The 21,079-nt window shown below is 46.5% G+C and overlaps 7 protein-coding genes across 7 annotated transcripts; 4 read left to right on the top strand and 3 right to left on the bottom strand.

Annotated features, from left to right (window-relative positions):
* Positions 1–1,883: 1,883 nt before the first annotated feature.
* F4822DRAFT_438445 (NAD-specific glutamate dehydrogenase) lies at positions 1,884–5,084 on the top strand (the record flags this gene model as incomplete). Its single annotated transcript, XM_051462521.1, has 2 exons — positions 1,884–2,109; positions 2,164–5,084. The coding sequence occupies 2 exons, from the start codon at positions 1,884–1,886 to the stop codon at positions 5,082–5,084; spliced, it is 3,147 nt and encodes a 1,048-aa protein (XP_051310292.1).
* Positions 5,085–5,560: 476 nt separating this feature from the next.
* F4822DRAFT_365940 (Metalloenzyme, LuxS/M16 peptidase-like protein) lies at positions 5,561–7,935 on the bottom strand. Its single transcript, XM_051456180.1, has 2 exons — positions 7,718–7,935; positions 5,561–7,660 (listed from the first exon to the last, which is right to left on the bottom strand). Exons 1-2 carry the CDS (start codon positions 7,841–7,843, stop codon positions 6,038–6,040), a joined length of 1,749 nt encoding a protein of 582 aa, XP_051310293.1. The 5' UTR covers positions 7,844–7,935; the 3' UTR covers positions 5,561–6,037.
* Positions 7,936–8,053: 118 nt separating this feature from the next.
* On the top strand, positions 8,054–9,259 carry F4822DRAFT_415486 (putative S-adenosylmethionine-dependent methyltransferase of the seven beta-strand family). The gene is made up of 2 exons (XM_051459230.1): positions 8,054–8,266; positions 8,332–9,259. The coding sequence occupies exons 1-2, from the start codon at positions 8,217–8,219 to the stop codon at positions 9,077–9,079; spliced, it is 798 nt and encodes a 265-aa protein (XP_051310294.1). The 5' UTR covers positions 8,054–8,216; the 3' UTR covers positions 9,080–9,259.
* On the bottom strand, positions 9,195–12,330 carry F4822DRAFT_415487 (armadillo-type protein). The gene is made up of 8 exons (XM_051459231.1): positions 11,806–12,330; positions 11,632–11,737; positions 11,423–11,574; positions 10,870–11,361; positions 10,557–10,816; positions 10,395–10,495; positions 10,008–10,345; positions 9,195–9,956 (listed from the first exon to the last, which is right to left on the bottom strand). The coding sequence occupies exons 1-8, from the start codon at positions 11,869–11,871 to the stop codon at positions 9,603–9,605; spliced, it is 1,869 nt and encodes a 622-aa protein (XP_051310295.1). The 5' UTR covers positions 11,872–12,330; the 3' UTR covers positions 9,195–9,602.
* A 1,223-nt stretch (positions 12,331–13,553) lies between these two features.
* On the top strand, positions 13,554–15,846 carry F4822DRAFT_415489 (phenylalanyl-tRNA synthetase beta chain). The gene is made up of 2 exons (XM_051459232.1): positions 13,554–13,752; positions 13,815–15,846. Exons 1-2 carry the CDS (start codon positions 13,700–13,702, stop codon positions 15,598–15,600), a joined length of 1,839 nt encoding a protein of 612 aa, XP_051310296.1. The 5' UTR covers positions 13,554–13,699; the 3' UTR covers positions 15,601–15,846.
* On the bottom strand, positions 15,823–19,133 carry F4822DRAFT_415490 (phosphatases II). Its single transcript, XM_051459233.1, has 2 exons — positions 18,708–19,133; positions 15,823–18,646 (listed from the first exon to the last, which is right to left on the bottom strand). The coding sequence occupies exons 1-2, from the start codon at positions 18,720–18,722 to the stop codon at positions 16,181–16,183; spliced, it is 2,481 nt and encodes an 826-aa protein (XP_051310297.1). The 5' UTR covers positions 18,723–19,133; the 3' UTR covers positions 15,823–16,180.
* A 258-nt stretch (positions 19,134–19,391) lies between these two features.
* F4822DRAFT_366068 (ribosomal protein S3) lies at positions 19,392–20,793 on the top strand. The gene is made up of 2 exons (XM_051456181.1): positions 19,392–19,698; positions 19,868–20,793. Exons 1-2 carry the CDS (start codon positions 19,676–19,678, stop codon positions 20,622–20,624), a joined length of 780 nt encoding a protein of 259 aa, XP_051310298.1. The 5' UTR covers positions 19,392–19,675; the 3' UTR covers positions 20,625–20,793.
* Positions 20,794–21,079: the final 286 nt, after the last annotated feature.

Consider the following 21,079-nt stretch of genomic DNA (forward strand, 5'->3'; position numbering starts at 1 on the left):
ATTTTCTAATGTACTATATATAAGAAGCAGTTGACTCCCCTTTTCTTCTTAAACTTCACGATCGTCAGTCAGTCAGTCAAGTCAACTCAGACAGACAGCAGCCAGCTTGTCAATCAAGTTGATCAATCTACCTTTATCTTTATCTACGTATCTACATACCTAACCCGTGTCAATCCATTACCAATTGGCATTGGTTATGGACGAAACCATAAATTAAAATCTGAATCGTATTCTCGGTTTAGCCAGTTTCACCTCGTTCTATTTGTTATTACATTTTGCATTTTGCATTCCTAAAGTACAGTACTTCTTCCTATCTAGAAAGAGTACACAGTACTATAATTATCCTTATCTTTAGAACTTGTGGATTCTTTTTCAATTCTTTCGGTCTCGCCTACAGCGTTAGCTCCAGTTTCTCCAGTTCTTGCCGCCCTGTCGTTATCTACCTAGGTATCCATCTATCATTGCCGCCGTCATCGTATACCAGACGCCGCAACAGGGCTGTGCATATCTCCCGCTGATTATTATCCTTCTTCTTTTCCTTCCCCTTCCCCTTACCTACTACATATATACATACATAATACGTATATCGTACCGGTATATACCCCAGATCCTGCGTCATCCACGAAACTCTACTCTACGACCTTGACATATCTACAAGCACATACATATACAACATCTACATACCATCTTCTATCCCAACTACCGAAAAATAATCAGGGCAAAGAACCTAAATTTTGGTTTTATTCGGGAAATAGCCCTTTATTGCGCTATTTACAAATTTGTCCACGATATTCTGAAGCTTATCGAGGACTTGCATCATCTTTATTAAGGTACTACCTCTTATTCTTTTTTTCGTCTTGCAGCTTAATTCGGCAACCAATCGTCCCTTTTGACCAACCACAAACCACCACCAATATTGTTGTCGTTTTCTTTTCTCTTATTGCATATACCAACATTCTTCGCTCGCCCCCTTTTCTCTAGCCGAATTATATCTCTCCAACACATCTTGCTCACCCGAGGGTAGATCTTGCAGCTCACTTTTTAAGTTGACCAGTCTTATATTGACTTAATTGTGGACCTGTGCGCCCCCCCTTAAGTCAGTACTTCGGAGGAAGTTCCTCTGACGCTGTGACGGTACAGTACAGTACGTCTCTTTTCAATGTTCAGCCTGTTTATGTTATTAGTTTCCTTCCTTATCAGGGACACAAGCATTAAAACATAGGAAACTTACCCCTACCCGAAGTGTCGAGCGGTGAACAAGATTCCATACTACCCCCAAGTCTATACAATTCGAGACACGATAACGGCATTTCGTATTTTCCTTTTCCATGTATACATTTTCAGTGCTGTACTGAGTTCGCCTCTTGTATCTTACAGGGTATTTACCGTCCCTATCACGTCCCTATCAATATCAATTTGGGATTTTTCTAAATTCCCCTGTCGGTTTTCTCTCTTAATCACTATCCTTCACTCACTTACTATATACCGTGTTAATTTCCTAATTCGGCTTACCCGTTGTACATCAACATCAATATCGACCTTGGGTAGTTCCCAGTACCTAACAAGAACAGATACTCATTATACACCGCAATCACGCCTTCCGCACTATCATTTGAATCCGAACATCTTCTCTTATATGAGATGATCTTGTTCATCAAACATATAAATCTCCATCTTTCCCGCCAAGATGGTCTCTCATTTTCCCCTATCCATCCGTCTTCTCCTATCTTGTGTTTAAGTCCTGGGCCACTTAGCTCCCACTCTTTATCATCATGGTGGTTAAGATGTTGACGATTCAGACGACTGACCTTCCTTTGGATAGATTCCCTGATTATACGGATCCCATTGAGTCATTCGAAGTTTTTGAACCTAAAACTCAGATCATGACGACAAACGGGTTGGCTCCGTCTCCTTCTCCTGCCCCAGCTAATAAGCTGTTGGGTAAGGTTCAAAATGCAGACTCGCCCTCACGACATCCTTCACCTCAACCTACCCACTTCTCAGTACCCCTGGGAAGTCTTGGCACCAATGGACACAGGGTTCTACGCTCTGCCACGGTAGGATATATCGCACCAGAGTTTAAGGGACGTGATGAGCAAATAAAACAAGGTTAGTGAAAAACGTCCCTCGCAAATTTACAGTCCTTTTTCTAACACGTAATAGTTAAGGAAAAGATCCTTAAGCAAGGTTGGATCCCAGAATCACATCTTGACGAACAAGTCTCATGGTTCTACAATGAACTTGGTATCGACGATGTCTACTTCCAGATGGAGAATGTTGAAGTCATCGCGACTCACATTACCTCCATGTATGCTGCCAAGGTTGCCGCATACGCTCGTGTAGACAAACGTGAAGAGATCCGTTTGGATATGGAAGCCACCGACCACGCCATCTATATCGATACTAGTGTTCCCGGTCAGAGTTCGTTACATGGTCCACGATTCGAAAACAGGCTTGAAGCCAAATACCTGGACAATGCCGACCCCAACAAGCGCTTCCGTGTCGAGACATTCCGATCTCCTGGTACCATCTCCAACGACCCCTCTTCTAAGGCCTCTCTGCGATGCTATTTCGTATACCAATGTCAATTCGTGGACCCGAACCCCGAGCCGGGCGAGACGCGTCTAGAAATCATCAGCGATCGGATGTTCTTGACTAAAGCGACTAAAAATACCAAGCAAATTTACGACGACATTATCAAACTTGCCGTTTCTAGGACCGGACCTGTCATCGAAGTATTCGATATCGAGGGCACTGAAGAGAAGCGTCTCGTCATGGCTTTCCGTTCTCGTACCGCCCGGGGTATCTTCAGCGCTATGAGCGACCTTTACCACTACTATGGTGTAACTAGCACCAGGAAGTACGTGGAACAATTCTCTAACGGTATCACGGTCATGAGTATTTACTTGAAGCCGGCCACAAATCTTGACTCCAAGCCTATGCCGATTGAACAATCAATCCATCAGATCACCAAAGAGATTTCTCTCCTTTACTGCATACCCCAGAACAAGCTTCACTCCCTATTTGCGTCGGGCGCACTAAGCTTGCAAGAGACCGTATATGGCCACTGTGTCTGGGTATTCGTTCAACACTTCCTCAACCGTCTTGGTACAGAATACGTGTCAATTAAGCAGGCCTTAGATCCGAAAAACCCGGCACATGTGGAAATCCTTTCCAAATTGAAGCGTCGTCTTCGTACCGAAACCTTTACGCCAGATTACATCCTTGAGATCATTTCTTCATACCCCAACTTGGTCCGGACGCTGTATGCCGCATTCGCAAGTGTCCATCTGAGTGTCGGTCCCGGCTTTGAGAAAAGCATCATTGCACCGACTCCCTCCGTCGAAGTCTTATCCGATGCCCGCCTTAAGCAGGAAATTACCCGAGAAGTGTCTAATGAACACGAAGAAATGGTAATGACGGCTTTCCGCATTTTCAACAATGCCATCATGAAGACCAACTACTTCACACCCACAAAAGTGGCTCTCAGCTTTCGATTGGACCCGACATTCCTGCCTGAGGTTGAGTATCCCAGGCCGTTATACGGCATGTTCCTCGTGATTAGTGCTGAAGCCCGTGGTTTTCACCTTCGCTTCAAGGATGTTGCTCGAGGCGGAATCCGTATTGTCAAATCCCGTAGCAAGGAGGCGTACGGTATAAATGCACGAAACCTCTTCGATGAGAACTATGCACTTGCGAGCACTCAACAGCGCAAGAACAAGGATATCCCCGAAGGTGGCTCAAAGGGTGTGATACTCCTTGATGCCAAGCAGCAGGATCGTGCGCGGGAAGCATTCGAGAAGTATATTGATAGTATCTTGGATCTTCTACTTCCCGCCGAAACTCCTGGTATCAAGAACCCTATTGTGGATCTTTACCGCAAGGAAGAAATTCTTTTCTTGGGTCCGGATGAGAACACTGCCGACCTTGTTGATTGGGCTACGGAACATGCGCGCTTCCGTGGTGCACCATGGTGGAAGTCGTTCTTCACTGGCAAGTCGCCTAAGCTCGGTGGTATCCCCCACGACGAATATGGTATGACGACATTATCCGTCCGTGAATACGTCAAGGGTATCTACCGGAAGATGAACCTAGACCCATCCCAAGTGAGGAAGATGCAGACTGGAGGCCCTGATGGTGACTTGGGAAGTAACGAGATTCTTCTCAGTAATGAGAAGTACACGGCTATCGTTGATGGATCTGGTGTACTCGTTGACCCCAACGGTATTGACAAGGAAGAACTCATTCGATTAGCCAAGAAGCGTGTTATGATTTCGCAATTTGATCTCTCCAAGCTATCCAAGGATGGATTCAGAGTCTTATGCGACGATAGCAACATTACCTTACCGACTGGTGAGGTCGTCCCTAACGGTACACCCTTCCGCAACTTCTACCATCTCAGAGATTCTGGCTTAACCGACTGCTTCGTCCCGTGTGGTGGTCGTCCCGAGTCCATTGACCTTTCTACCGTGTCCAAATTGATTAAAGACGGCAGGACAACTATCCCCTACATTGTTGAGGGAGCCAACTTATTCATTACTCAAGATGCGAAATTGCGTCTGGAGAAGGCTGGCTGCATCCTCTTCAAGGACGCCTCTGCCAACAAGGGTGGTGTGACGTCATCATCACTTGAAGTCCTCGCTTCCCTCAGCTTTGATGATGAGGGTTTCGTTGAGAACATGTGCCATAACTCTAAGGGAGAAGCACCTGAGTTCTACAAGGCATACGTCAAACAAGTACAGGCCACAATCTGCGAAAACGCCCGCCTAGAATTTGAGGCGATCTGGCGAGAACACGAACAAACTGGTGTACCAAGGTCCGTGCTTTCCGACACGCTTTCTCTAGCCATCACCACACTAGATGAGGAGCTACAAAAATCGGATCTCTGGGAGAATCCTAAGATCCGAAGATCTGTTCTTGCAGATGCTCTACCCAAGTTGCTTATCGACAAGATTGGTCTAGACACTATTATCAGCCGTGTACCCGACTCGTATCTTCGTGCAATTTTCGGAAGTTATCTCGCTTCCCGCTTCGTATATGAATTTGGCAGCAGCCCTAGCCAATTTGCATTCTATGATTTGTAAGTTACCAACACACTTTACCAACCTTTCAATTACTGAGCCGAAGCTAACCGAATTTCACAGCATGTCCAAGAGGATGGCTAAGATCCAATAATGGACTGAAACCACCTAAGCATCTGCATATTTCGGGAAGAGAAAAAAAGGTGAAAAAAGAAAATGGGAATACAAAATACAAACATTGCATATCTTCATTGGGCGAAAGTGGTAATTTCCAAAGGCGTAGTATTATACGAGTCGACGATGAGTAAAGTGAGTTAAGTTGACAGAGAGGATGGATTGATGACTCATGAATTGTTTTCTTTCGTTTTTTTTCATGGTATAAGGATCGGGAAATAAGAATTTTAATAGATAGGGCTGGTTAAGAAAAGTATCCCTAGAGATACAGTTTCGGATTATCTGACTCTTTTCATTATTGGGTGTTTATCAATTGGTGAATTGCAATCGTTAGTTGGGATGGCGACACTTGAGAATTGGGAGTAGTGACAAGATGCTGAACTATATCGCCTGAAAGTATGAGTTGACATTCCGAACCTACACACACAGGTTTAGCATTATTTTCAAGTTCATAGAATCGAAGCAGTAGCCGTCCTGTCGGATTGAGTTGCCTATGTATTATTCCATGCCGACGTATCCGACCGTGTTGAATTCTGGTGTTACGTGACGCATCGGGAACTACAATTTCCGACCAACGAAATATCTCGATACCGCCGCGGCAGGGACCTGAGAAACGAGATCTTCATTAGCTAGGTAATATTCCTGAGCCCATCTTTTTATAATACAGAATCCGACGCCTGCCATGAATTGCTTGCTATGGTACAACTATATACAAAGGCATTGAAGCGGGGGAAGACCAAGAGGTGAGAGATCGGGTGAAATCATACCGTAAAGAGGCCTAAGGTCATGATTGATCCTTAACTTCCGTTATCATCGTTATCATCTAGAGCCGTTTAGGTTGTTCACCGTCTACCCAAACCCCATTTGTAGATCCTATCCTGTATTTCTTCCCAAGTCATTTGCTTCGTAGGGTTGTATGATGAGTCTTGCGCCTCTTGTATTACCACGGTTGGAGCACCGCTTCCCTTGCCTTTATTCTGTACTAATCCTCCTGTAACTTGTTTTGCCACCCGGCGTAGGTCGTGGATGGTGAGACTTTCTATCTTTCGACACATCTCTTGGACCGGCACTTTGCGGCCATGGACTTGTACTTGTCTGCCTAGGTCTTCTAACTCGACCATTCGGCTCTCAAGATTCATTAAAAGGCTAGAGCGTAGCTGATTCTTGGCGCGATTTACTTCGACTTGACCAAGGGCAGAGAATCCGGTATCTATCGTAAGCGCTCTTAACTCCTGGCACATAGCATCGAGCATGTCACGTGTACGACCAGCAACACACTGCGCAGAGATGCCGAATAATCCGGAATCTGTGTAGGAGTGGTTGAAGGCGATACAAGACTCGACCCAAGAATATTGGTTGAGTACGTTGGTGTATAATCTCGAGTACATACCCTTACCCGGTCCACCGGCCGAGAAGGATCCGCCGCCGCCGAGAAGCGTGTTAAGTGTTGCTAAAGCGTAGATATCGTCCGATGCAACGGGCAATCCTTCAAAGGCAAGATGAATATGGGTGTAAAGTGGTTGGTTGTGCATGGGGGCGGTTTGCGGTGGGAGGGCGACGAAACCACCGGTGTAGTGTGAGGGCATAGTGAGTTGTTCTAGAGTTGGCGAGTTTGCCGATGTGGAAAGAACAGAGGCTTGCTGGCTTGCCGAAGTCGAGAGATTTTTGACAAAGGGTACTTTTGATAGTATATTAGATGATTGTGACGAAGATGAGGTCGAGGACGCGGATGCGGAGGAGATTGACGAGGCTGAGGCATCAGTTGCATCTGATGATAATGAATCTATGGATGTTTCCGATCCTGACCGAGATAGAATCGGTTGTTCAGAGCCTTGCATATCTCCGAAGAAATTTATAGCTAATTGCACGGCTTCTGAATGCGGAATACCGGCAAACGCAACAACTGTTCTTTCGGGACGGTAGAATGTATCTCTGTATGTTTGAATAGTCGATCTATTGATCTCTGGTATTCGCTCCCTTGGGCATAGTAGAGGATTACCAAGGGTGTTGTCCTTGAAAGCCGCCATATGTACTAATTCGGGTATAATAAGTTCGGGGTTCTTCCATATTTCTGTAATCTCGTATAGGGCGGTCCCTAGCTCGGCATTTACTTCTTCGTCGGTAATTCGAGGATTTCGTATCGTGTCGGCGAGTAATTCGGTTGCCTTCGGAACAGCAGAGTTGAAAGTGGCGGCCTGGTACATTATAGACTCTCTCGAGGAAACACATTGTATATTTCCTCCTAGAGATTCTACCACCTCTTGTACATCTTCAGCGCTTTTGGTCTCTGTCGAATGGAAGGCTAATCGATCGACAATATGGCTTACTCCGCTTAAGTATTTATTCTCGAATCTCGATCCACCTTCGATGTAAACTCCCACACCGGAAAAGGAGCCCGGGAGAGCTTCCGAAGCCACTCGGACGCCATTCGGTAGCGTTGTTATTTGGTCAAGCTCTGTCGGTTCCTAGGAATTGTCAGTCAGTTTACATATTCGGATCCGAGTAAATCGGACGATATATACCTTTGGACTTGGCACATTGACTGTAGCTAATTTGCGAGTCTGAATTGGTCGAAATGCCTTTAGAGATGTTTGCGCAGAAGAGGTAAGACCTCTAGTCAAATATCGGGAGGTGCAAGCGCGAAACATACTGAAGGCATTGGATTTGCGACAGATTGACGACGATTTAGAGAAAAAGTCAAGGAAATGCGGCGCCTGTGACGACAGAAAAGTTTAGAGAGTTAACGCCGCTTATCTTATCAATCGCCCTGCCGAGACGGTGTTGTTATTAAGCACAACGCACACCGCCTGCCAATTTCACACAACTCTGAATTCTGCCAAATGCCCCTCCATTGACTTCCCACCTTCTCAAAGTTGAACGCTGTGATTATCGTGTAAATCAAATCACAATGGGGTCTAAAATATAGCCTTATGATTGAACATGTTGTTCTCACACCAACTTAGAAAATAATAGGCCCATTATAAGCCATCTAATTCCAACGAAAAGGCCGATAATCCCATAATGTCCGGACCAACACATCTCGAGCCCTCAGAGCTGGGCACCAAAGAATAGTACGCTCTACCTCCCCTCCTTTCTCCCCCCCATCCTGCAAACCACCGAATCTAACCCCCTGAAGTTGGGACAACCTCTACACAGCCGAAATAACAAACCACACCCACAACCCCTCCGACATTGGTACCGTATGGTTTGACGATTCCGACGCCGAATCCAAACTCATCGACTTCCTATCCGACCCTCCACACTCCCTCGATCTCGGCCTCGATTCCTCCCCGAACAAAACCACATTCCTAGACCTAGGCACAGGTAACGGATCCCTGCTCTTCGGTCTACGCGATGCGGGATGGACAGGGCGTATGCTAGGCGTAGATTACTCCCGTCAAAGCGTAGAATTCGCGCGTCGCATCGCAGAGTCCCGGAAGAAGCTCGCCGATGAATCAGAGGAAGGACTTAACAACGAGGCAGAACCAATCGAGTTTGCCGAACACGATATCCTACGAACACCTTCATCTGCCCTTTTAAGCGCTGGAAAAGGCTGGGATGTCGTCCTAGATAAAGGGACTTTTGATGCTATATCATTATCCTCCGAAACTGACCCCACGACCGGCCGTCGGGTAAGTGAGTCTTATCGAGAGAAAATAATACCGCTTGTACGCGGCGACGGTGGTTTATTCCTCGTTACTAGTTGCAATTGGACCGAGGCCGAGTTACTGAGTTGGTTTGAAGGCTCTCGGGATGACGAGACAAGGGAGTGGCGTTTCGAAGAGGTTGGTAGGATCGAATATCCCACTTTCAACTTTGGTGGTGTCAAGGGGCAAACCATTAGCAGTATATGTTTTAGAAAAGTCAGAAATGCTGGAAGCTAACAATTGGTTACTTCCATGGGATGTAGGCGTGGGTTAGGCTAGATGAAAACAAGATACCCTCAATTAGTAAAATTATAGTAAAATCACAACAAAATGCAAGTCAGACACCACAACACTATTTGATCGAGATCTATTAAACTCATGTTTTTTTCGTCTTTTTTATCTTACAATTACCAGACAATCATTCTGTCGGGCATTCATTTGATAGCACCTTTTGGGGCTTTTGGCCCTTTCATCCTCTATAGGAGCTTGTACAACTTCCAAGTCCCTTACAAAAGGGGGTTTCTTAATGCCGAGTAGAACACAAAACCTCCAAAAAATGCATGTCATGACCGTGTGCGTGCCTCCCTTTTACCATACGTCTTCTACTCTACGAACCCTCGAAATCTAAGGTTCTTCAAGGGACCCCCTTTCGACGAATAGGCGTTTAGACAATTCGGGATGGCTATCTCGCGAGAGGTGCAACTAAGACACTCTAATACCTGGCCGTATGGTGGGAAGATTTCTCTTTTTTATGATTCATCTACGGCGATGTATTCATAGGTTCTCCAGACATTCCCGGAATGCCCGCTACTGCGGTGGTAGCAAAGTAACGAACATCCACATCATCATCCTTTTGTAGCTTCTCCAGATTTGGAAGAAGGCGTTGCTGGATCAGTTCAGTGGCACGAGGAGATGGTGTAGTGGGTGTCGTTCCGGCCTTTTCTAAGCTGTAGATAGTACCCTCTTCTGGAAGTCGTTTTAGGACATCGATAAGTACCGAGTATGTCTTCGCCACGTTAAAACGGATGTTAGGGATATCATCCTCAACTAGTTTTTCTAACATAGGAAGAATAGAGTTTCCGATAACATCCAGGCTAACGACAGTAGCCAGAGTCTATGATTGATTAGGATTCGTATTAATTCTAGGTGTAGCAAGATTACTTACCGAGATTGCAAAGCATGTTGTCATGCGGTAGAGATAGTTAGGATGAGTGCCCATGGCCATCACCTTAGGGATGATTGTTTGACTCGCCCACTCAACGCCGAAGACTTCGGTGAGCTTCTTTAGGTTGTGAGTTGCTGCTTCGCGAATAGAGAAGACAGTGTCCCCAAGCCAACCCATGCATAGCGTGCTCAACTTATCATCGAAGAACTTAACTCCGAGCTGACTCGCGAGGAGAGGAATATACTCGATAATAGCAAGTCGTACTCTCCATTGCTTGTCTTCCGCGAGCTGTACGATTGCGGGTAGAAGGGATTGAGAGAGAAGATCGATGCCGATAACTAAAGAATGTTAGTACCACATACCTCTTGATGTGTCATAGATAAATACCTTGGTTGACCAACTCGAGCTTCGAGATGATATGTAGGCGGACCTCGGGGAATTCATCCTTCAACATCTGCAAGAACATAGGGAGAAGATGATCAATAGTCCTAGAGAATATCAGATTAGTCATCGGAGTTAGAGAGCCGAGGTAAAGTAGCTTCGACTTACTCTTGCTTGCCTAGAATTGGTGCTAGACCACTGATTTGCGTTCCTAGGGCAGCACGGACATGCTGAGAGGTGTCAGAAACAAGGTCCTCGATGGAGCTCATGATTTCGTTAAGGAGAGTAGTCCTGTCGAGCAAGTTGCAGAAACCAGGGATTTGTCCGGCGATAGCAGTTCGGACTTCTGCTTCGTTATCCTTCAACAATTTGACAAACGCAGGTACTAGGTCTCGAGAGACCACCTCTTCATCCACAGCCTTCGCGATCTATAATTTGTTGTTAGTTTCTGTCGGCTAAGACGCGAAGTGACAGCGCATACCTTCTCGAACCTATCGGCGATCATATATCGAACCCTCCAGCTCTTATCCTCTATCAAGTTTCGTAACGATGTAAGTAAGACACCGTGGCTGCCTTGTTGTTCCTTAGGTACGACTTCGGCAATAGAGATAAGGATTTCCACCGTCAATAATCGCACACTATCTTGATCATCTTGCGCGAGATGCTGGAAAAGGGGTATCATTTCTTCGACTACGATAGCCGCGGGCATTTCCTTGACGAACTTGGACATGTTGGTAGCGGATTGTCTTCGTACCATAGGTGTCTCATCGTGTACGAGTTGACCAAATTGTTGGCGAAGCTGTTCTTGGACAGGCGGGGATACCTTCTTGTAAGGGGTTGTGAAAAGGCCACATCCAGATACTTTAGATGTGAACCAGTCTGCCTTGGAAAGTCGGATGGTAAGTGGGATGAAGTATTCTTCGACTTGTTGAGGCGATAGATCGTTGCAAATCTTGTTAAGGGACTCGACAGCCTGCAAAGAAACAATAGTTAGTAGATGGCGGTATGTATTTTGATATGTGATTTAGACGGACCTTATCCCGAACGACGGGTTCTTCGATGGCAGCGAGGTTCTCAAGAGGGGAAAGGAGGACATGGCCATATTGAGGACCACCAACGTATTCGATGAAGCTTCCTAGCTCCTCACTTAGGGCGACGAGAACTTCATCCTCATCCTCGACAGACTCTGATAGTAATATTAGACCTATGTTATTGTTTCCAAGGCAGAAATCGCTAAACTAACCATCTAAAAAGGGAATGAGTTCGTCACGAGTGCGCTCGGCACCTAAAGCGAGCGCAATTGTCGATAGACGGTGGATGGCGTTCAATCGGAGTAGGACATCGTCGTGCTAGAAGAAAAACAAAGTCAGTGGTTCAGGGTTGACGTACTAGCGTGTTGGTTGGGTCACCGCCTTACCTTTAGTTCATCTATGAGAACAGCGATGGGGTAAAGCTCATCATTCGCATTTGGCGCGTCAGCCATGATGAGGTATGGTTATGCAGTAGTAGATATGAGGGGTTCTAGTAGAGGTTGAAGTCGGAAAATGAAAGTCGACTGGGTGCGCTGCTGATCGCGTGGGTTGGTTTGGTGGAGTGATGCAATGAGTTAGGTCGATGTCGGGTCAATTTGGCGACTTTTGGGGGGGTGGGAGAGAGAGCAGAATGGGGCCGGCCGGACAAAGATCGACGTTCGCTCGTACTCCGAAACCAAAGAATAGAAAAGAAGAGAGAGAAATAATATTAGACGCGTAGAGGAAGATAGTTTTTTTTTTTATCTATCGTATCTACACAAGAAGTCTCTTCGTCGTGGATTTGTTCTTCAAGATTAGATCATCGAGGGGTATCATCAGTGAGGTTCGCTTTTGGTGGGTGGATTCTGTTGTGATCAAGAAAGAAAGTTGCTTTTGGTGGAAATAGGTTTAACGCGGGCTGAAGCTTAGGTACTTTCCTATTATCTATCATACCTGAGATGGGCTTGGCTTTTATTTGGGTTTGGTTGGCTTGGCTTGGCTTGTGAGATAACAAGGGGGCTGTTGCCTTCCACAAAGCTACCTAGGTGGCCCTAAAAACATGTGGCTTAGGCACCTACTAACACCTACAAAGGTACCCGTGGACATCATCAGGGACATTTCAAAGGGAGACAAGGGAAATCTCTGCCACGATTGCCCCACACTTTACACTACTTTACTCTGAGTCTGGTCCTTCCATCATTACATACATGCACTTCCCCGCTTCGGGCTGGTACCTATTGCAAGTACCAAAGATTTTGTTATGCACCCCTGAATTTTCTTAACTTTATCAGCTTCGTTCAATAGTTGCTAGACTATTCATATTCCTCGATTTCTTTATTATATCCGAGGAAGTTAAAATTATGAGGAACTAGTTGAATTGTCATTCTTTTAAAATAAACATATTCTTCGCTCGGTTTATTTAGGAAGTCAAACGAAGGTATCTTCAAATTTCTAGCTTGTGAGGTCAAGAAGCAGGCTGTGATGTCACTCCGGAGCTCCAATACAGTTGGACGGGCGATTTATATTATCTGACGACTTCGAGTAAAACCTGGCTTGCGGAACGAAACGAGGAAAATCTAGATATAGACATCTGATTGGCCCAATTTCAAACCGTCTATCCTTCTTTGGTGAAGAAAAGGTCATCTATCAGATAAGTGTGACCTTGTGCTGTGCTTATGAGCTATCACAATATGATTTGTACAATACAATACCAGTATCGGTTTGTGGCATTACTAAAAATACATTATTTTCTTCTACCCATTTCCCGATATCCTTCAAAATTATTTGGCGATGAGTTGATGAATTTTTATAGTATAGAAGTATAGGCGTGTAACTGTCATGCATTATTTATTAACTTCAATATTGGAAAGAAACGAGATTATACAAGGACGTTCATAAAGTTCAGATGAGTCTTTATTGCTCTCTTGGCAAGAATAAAGATACTGTGAAGCCCAGCCAGTATCACAATGGATTCGGGTGTGGCTTTTATAAGTGGAAATACATGAATCTGTTCGCCTCCAATATTGTACAAGTATAAGTACACTTGTATACCTAAAGCAAAGATGACATAATCAAATGGGATACGTACCGTGATAAGCTTTAACCCCTGTACTCGAAGAATCATTTAACCCACTACTGCGTAAATTCATGGTGGGGTTAAAGTAAGAACAGCGTGCAACCCAATCGATTTTCTGAAATCGCGAGTGACTCAAATTGATCCCAACTCCCTTCAACCACGAATTGCGCAAACCTCTTCGGCAAATAGGTTCTTCTCAACCCTTCTAAGGGTAAGATATCGACATGCCTACCATATCAGTTGATAAATATGACCTCTTCGAGGCCCTAGGTCAAAAGTACGTGGGCATTTGTTCTAAAACGACCCTGAAATCACCCCGCTAACCTCACGATCATCTAGGTACACGACTCCCGAGTTTGAGGAACTCTGCTTCGAATTTGGCATTGAGTTGGATGAGGATACCGAGAATGAGGAGAGACCTATCGTAAATGGCGTCCAAGAACCTCCCCAACTAAAAATCGAAATCCCCGCCAACCGATATGACATGCTCTGCTTCGAGGGCATTGCCCTTATGCTTAATATCTTCCGGGGAAAACAACCCACGCCTAACTTCCGACTAGTCCAACCAGCGAGCGGCGATCTACAAACCATTACCGTTCTCGAGGATACTATGAAGGTGCGGCCGTTGGTTGGTGGCGCGATCTTGCGCAATGTCAAGTTCACTCAGAAGAACTATGACTCCTTCATCGCCCTACAAGACAAGTTACACCAAAATCTTGCCCGACAACGTACCTTGGTCGCCATTGGTACTCACGATCTAGACACTATCAAAGGTCCCTTCACATACGAAGCACGACCGCCGAAGGATATCAGCTTCGTACCACTCAACCAGACCAAACAGATGAACGGGGAGGAATTGATGGAGTTCTACGACAAGGATAGGCATCTAGGCCGATACCTACACATCGTCCGGGATAAGCCTGTCTACCCTGTTATTTACGACGCAAACCGAGTTGTCTGCTCACTGCCGCCCATTATCAACAGTGACCACTCGAAGATCACACTTAACAGTAAGAACGTCTTCATAGAGTGTACAGCGACAGACAAGACGAAGCTAGAGATCGTCGTCAATATGATAGTAGCCATGTTCTCTGTCTACGCCGCCGAACCCTTCACAGTCGAGCCAGTCAAGGTTATATCCGACCATAACGGACAAACCCGAATAACACCTAACCTATCATCACGCACTTCCACCGTCGAGATCGATTACCTTAATGGTTGCCTTGGCCTCTCCCAATCCGCAGAGAGTATCTGCAACCTTCTCACAAAGATGGCTCTGACCGCCAAGCCTTTAAGCCAAGATCCGACGGGTGTAATCGAGGTCACGATACCACCGACACGCGCTGACATCCTTCAAAGATGTGATATCATGGAAGACTTAGGTATCGCATATGGTTTCAACAAACTACCCCGAATATCCGTTACCAAGACCGTCGGCGCGCCTCTAGCTCTGAACAAGCTAGCTGACATCGTACGCCAAGAATGTGCTATGTCGGGCTGGTCCGAAGTCATGCCCCTCATTCTCTGCAGCCACGACGAAAATTTCGCCTGGCTCAATCGCAAAGACGACGGTCGTACCGCCGTCCGCCTCGCCAACCCCAAGACCGCCGAATATCAAGTAGTCCGCACATCCCTCATCCCGGGTCTTCTCAAGACCATCCGCGAGAACAAAGGTCACAGCGTACCTTTCCGCGTCTTCGAAACCTCCGACGTAGTCTTCAAGGACCCAAATGCCGAGCGTCGCGCCCGCAACGAGCGTCATTTCGCCGCCGCGTGGTACGGTAAGGCATCGGGTTTCGAGGAAGTCCACGGTCTACTCGATCGTGTTATGTCTATGCTCCGCCAAGCCTTCCTCACACACGAGGAGGGACTAACCGAAAACCCCAATAAGAAAATCGACTTCGAAGTCAAGCCCGTCCCGCAGAAACGCGATGGGTATTGGCTTGAACCCGTCGACGATGAGCCCACTTTCTTCCCTGGTCGTGCGGCTGCTGTGTATGCTCGTCTAGGCGGGAAGACGGCGCGGATTGGCGAGTTTGGCATTTTACATCCCTCAGTACTAGAAAACTTCGAACTCAAGTATCCTGTTAGCACGCTTGAGGTGAACCTTGAGGTCTTCTTATAAGGCGGGTGCGAAGATAGTTCGTAGCGAAGGTCAAAGGGAATCGATATCAAAGCGAGAAAAAGTGATGTAAAGCTAGAAGGCTTAAAGTAAGATCGTCTGCTTACTGTTTACCTACTAGAGGCAAAAAGGAGGGAGACCAGACGTACGATGTCGTTGATGTGGCCCGAGATTAGGTAAAAACCACCTGAATCATTAGATAGAGCGGAGGGTTCACTTCGCTAGGCATAATCGAAATTCTAGGCAAAATCTTGTGATTTCTGGTTTCTGTTGAATGACTCCCGCTATGGTTCTAACATCGCAGTGAAAATATTGAGTCACCGTAGGCCCCCCTATCTAAAGAAAGCATGACAAGGCAGCGCAAGAGCGGAAAACCTGCTAACCGTCCCCATTCCTGTGCTACACGGTACCACTTCTAGACTCACTAGCAGGACAACACTACATGGTTGAATGTCGCTAAATGGCGACGTGTCTCTTTTCATAACGCATAAAACAATAATTCTTACAATGCCCAATGTCCAAAGTTATCCATGCTGTCCCTTCTTATGCTCATGATCATTATCGTGATTAAGACCGTATCGTCTCAACCCATTTCTACGGAGCCTTTCTCACTACTCGTCGACATATCCGCCAGTTCCTGTTCTCCCTTTCTCCCGCTTCCACTCGCACTAGCATCGTTATTGCTAACATGATTATTTGTAGCATTAGGAGGACCGAAGAACCCCCGCCCGATATCTAAACCGGCGACTCCGTCTCTAATCTTAGCGAAGTTTGTCGCGAAAGCACCAGGTGTATCGGCGCTAGCGCTATGCTTCAGGCTAGCTGGGTTATTAACTGCCCTTTGCTCAGGTGTTAACGCTTCGTGCGCTGACTCTACACCAGTCAGCACACTCTTACTCATAGGTAAGCCAGGTTGGGGACTGCTTGGTGGCCTTGGCGATCTCCTATCCCCGTTGCTAGGAGGGTTAGTGAAAGCACCTGGCATAGACGTCGGGACACTTAAAGCGTATCCCCCTAGCCTCTCATCTCTCGCCGCAGCTGAGTCAAGATACTCGTTCATCTCCGCATCCGTCCTTCCGAAAAGCTGGTGCCACCATCGCACATCGGACAGTTTAGGAAAGAGGAGTCTCTCTCGACCACTTTGTCGGTCGTCGATCGTAGCATCGTAATCTCGGTTAACGAATTCGGGTTTCCGAGATAAGAAATAGTCCCATACGGACCTCGTCCTTTCAGTCGCATTGGAGTCTTTTCGGGCTTTCTCGTTATTCCATAGGAATGTACCATACTGTCCTGCGTAGAGGTGGTAAAGAAGCCGCCTTAAAAATCGTTCATTAAACTCAAAGCGATTAGGATGTTGCCGTAGGAGTTGATAGGTAGCGTCGAGGAATTGATGGAAAACAGGGGATATCTCGTTTGGTCGGGTGACTTCGTTAGCCTCTGGAGAGCCAGCAGCTGGTTTCTTGGATTGTGATGGTTCATCGGGCGGCGAGCTGACGCCATCGTTATCCGAATCGGCGTTACTTTCGTTATTGCGACTCTTGAAAAAGCGCTTCGCACTGGCAAGGGCGTTTTCAAAAGCTTCACCAGCACGACCATCCGATTCGCCCGGTTGTATCGCCGAACCGGCCAAGGCATCCCGTTCAACAACAAACCATTTTTCGTGATTGAGAGGACCGGAACGTTGTTGGAACATGTGTCCAAATGATAACCAGTCCTTCTCAATTAACACAATGAAACCTTCGATTGTGCGATAATAAGGGTCCAACATCAGCTGTGATAGGGCTGATAGTTGGCTTGTGCGATCCCATCCGTCAGAACAGTGAATTAAGACATGCGAATGCCTTATTCCCACCTGACGCGCGATCAGGGCTGACCCATCGAGAATACCGGTAATATGTTTAAGCCAACCACTCTTCGCCAATAATTCGCGATTCGGAGGAAGCCGAGAAATGTCGCCATCTTTGAGAGCATCTATGACAGTATTTAGAGACTCTCTCATAACATGAATATTCTCGATATTCAAGTAGGCCTTTTTGGCAAATTTATAATATTCCATATTCTCCGATCCCTTTCCCATAGCCTGCATTACGACAGCGTTGATAGTCGGTCGAGCATCTACAATAAGATTACTCTGTTGCGCGCCGTATATCCTTCGCTTGCCGTCATTCGAATCGACACTATCGTCGTTCCCAGCAATAAGTTCATCTTCAAGATGTTCGGTATCCGAAGTTTCCGAATCTATACCTTCCCCTCGAAGATCTATTTGACTTGAAGCCGGACTCGGTTCTGCTGTTTCTACCACGGGAGCATCTATTCCATTAAACTCAACAGTAGCCGAAGCAGAAAAGCATGCACTGACTAATTTCTCGTCTTGTATGCTGCGATTCCCTCTAAACCCTACCATGGGCTGAGAGCTTCTTGTAATCGAGCAATTATTCAAGGAGTGGAGATAGGTAAGGACGGGTATGCGCTGTCTAGATCGGTAGGAGCCGGCGTATTTAATAACATTGTCGGATATTTTAGACGGAACGACGAGAATGCCGGGGTATGTCGGAGAAAAGGTATAATCCTTATTGATTAGAGAGATCCTCCATCCTCTATCAACAGATTTGGTACTAATACCTTGCCTTCGAAACTCGGCTCTCGGGTCGTACAAATTCCACCCGTTGAATGGTTTCTCTATCTTTAAGGGTTGGTAGCTGAAGGCATATAACTTTTCTATTGTCCCAAGCCGACATGTCCGGTTTCGAATATACTCGAAAGCCTCTCGTGCGTGCGTTTCATCGTGGAAACCGAAGTTTATAAAGGTGAAATCACGACATCGTAGTCTTATTGCGGAGGGTCGGCCCGTTATGCTAGGACATGGTCGGAAGATACAGTTGGCGATAATGGGGTAGGCAATGTAAGATTCGCGGGCTTTGGGAGCATTCGGTTGGGACGGGACACCATCAGGTAGTATATTAGGGAAGACGAATATGATATGATGTTCTGTAAGATGTAGTTCGCCTGATTGTTTCTCGCCTCCTCTTATGGCATCAACATTGGGTATCTGTCAGAGTGGAATTAGCGATGATCCCTGAAGAAACGGAGAAAGCGGAAGAAGTATATACCTTCTTAATATGCATCTTGAAAACGGTAAAAGTCTAGAATTACATTCGAAGAGTCAAATGTTGAGTTGCACGTGTTGTCGCATTTGTCCAGCGTAGCAATAGGCATAAGACAAGCACGCGAAAAGTCGCAGGTGCCCGAGAGAGCCCTTCTAGGCTTATTGTTGGAAGATGATTCAAAACGACTACAGTGCAGTGGATGTGGATGAAAGGGATGCCAAGTGATTTCTTAGAGAATGATTATGGATAATGTGGATTTCATGGACATTTCTTTGGATGGTAATAGAATATTAAAGCTTGAAGGACCACACCACGGTGTATTTCAAGTTGGTAAAGCATCATATGTTAGAAGTTTTGATGGTCACATTAATCAGGTGAATCAAATCCAGCGGTTTAAGTCCACTGTCCACTGTTCGTTCGTGCTGAAATGTACCTAAAGTTAAAGTTTCTAGCGGCGGGGCAGCGGGGACCCATGTCAACTTGTACATACCTAAGTACGTATCGCTCTTACCTTACCAGAATGAGGTTTGCATATGTAAGGCGAGGCTGAAGAAGCTTTGTATCACATATCGGGGAAATAATTGTGGCTGATACCGACGTCACACCTCATTTATCAATTTGAACGGTACAGAGGTACAGAGGTACACATGCACGAGCCCATATAAACTGGGATGCGAGGTTAAGTGGGTTCTAGATTGTTTGGTCGCATCGCATCGCTACAATTCTCTTATCTAATCAGTCGTTCAACTTTACAGCACACAAATCTGAACCCTAAGCCGAAAAAATTCAGGGCCAAAAATACTGCCAGTGCATTCACCCACTACCCACTGCTAAGCAACAATCCCACCAACCGACCCGAAATTTCGTGAGAGCCACCTCAATCCAACCCGGCAGCTAAACGAACTTCCTCTCCTCAAACTTCCTAACCCAACGACCAATTCTTCAGTCAATCATCAGATTAAACCGTCAAGATGGCTGTCCCGGGTACTCAAATGTAAGTACTAATATTTCAATTCAAACAATTAAAACGACTCTGTTATCGCCAATTACGACGTATCTCGACTGCCCCTCGTTGGCTGCCAAAAATATAAAATATTTCACGATACCTTCATATTATTTCCCCGTCTAATATTAACAATTTACTAATATCCTTTCTTCAACAGTTCCAAGCGCAGAAAGTTCGTCGCCGATGGTGTCTTCTACGCCGAGCTAAACGAATTCTTCCAGCGCGAGCTGGCCGAGGAGGGTTACTCCGGCGTCGAGGTGCGCGTCACACCCACGGTGACCGACATCATCATCCGCGCGACACACACCCAAGAAGTCCTCGGTGAGCAGGGCCGCCGCATCCGCGAGTTGACCTCCCTCATCCAGAAGCGCTTCAAGTTCCCCGAGAACTCCGTCTCCCTGTACGCCGCCAAGGTCCAGAACCGTGGTTTGTCCGCCGTCGCCCAGTGCGAGTCTCTCCGCTACAAGCTTCTCAACGGTCTCGCCGTCCGTCGTGCCTGCTATGGTGTCCTACGCTTTATTATGGAGTCGGGCGCCAAGGGTTGCGAGGTCGTCGTCTCCGGTAAGCTACGTGCTGCCCGTGCCAAGTCCATGAAGTTCACCGACGGCTTCATGATCCACTCTGGTCAACCCGCCCGCGACTTCATTGACAGCGCCACCCGCCACGTCCTTCTCCGTCAAGGTGTGCTCGGTATCAAGGTCAAGATCATGCGCGGCTCCGACCCCGAGGGCAAGGCCGGTCCCTCCAAGTCTCTCCCTGACGCCGTCACCATCATCGAGCCCAAGGAGGAGTCTAGCATTGTCACGCCCATGAGCCAAGACTACGGCGCTAAGGCCGCCCAGATTCAGGCTCAGGCCGAGGCTGCTCGTGCCGCCGAGGAAGGTGGTGAGGAGGCCGCTCCCGCTGAGGAATAGGTTTGAGCAGCCGGTGCTGGGCTCCTCAACCAAACGGTGGTAGTCAAGGAAAGAAAGGACGGACGAACGGATGGATGGATGACATGTTTACGAAGGGATACTTGATTCTTCGAGGGCAAGAGAAAAAAATTCTTCGGCGTCTTTGAACATATCATTTGCATTGCTGGAACGGGAACTTAGGAATGCTCTCTATCGTCGATGCTAGGCTAGCTAGAAACGACGTTTATTAGACGGTCGTTGACCGCAATTTAGCAATCGTCACAATATCGGGGCGTTTTGGTGATGTGTCATTCGTAATATGATTAAGTGAAACATTGTTTCCGCGACACGTAAAGATATGCCATCTCTAGTTATGCATCTAGTGACATGTTCGATCACTCTGGTTGGAAGATACCTACGTAATGGCGTATGCGACTTGCATTGCTCAAATACCTGTGGTTTGTGCTTTCAGTCGC

The sequence above is a fragment of the Hypoxylon trugodes genome (assembly GCF_022578975.1).
Source record: "Hypoxylon trugodes strain CBS 135444 unplaced genomic scaffold F4822scaffold_9, whole genome shotgun sequence".
Taxonomy (NCBI): Eukaryota; Fungi; Ascomycota; class Sordariomycetes; order Xylariales; family Hypoxylaceae; genus Hypoxylon; species Hypoxylon trugodes.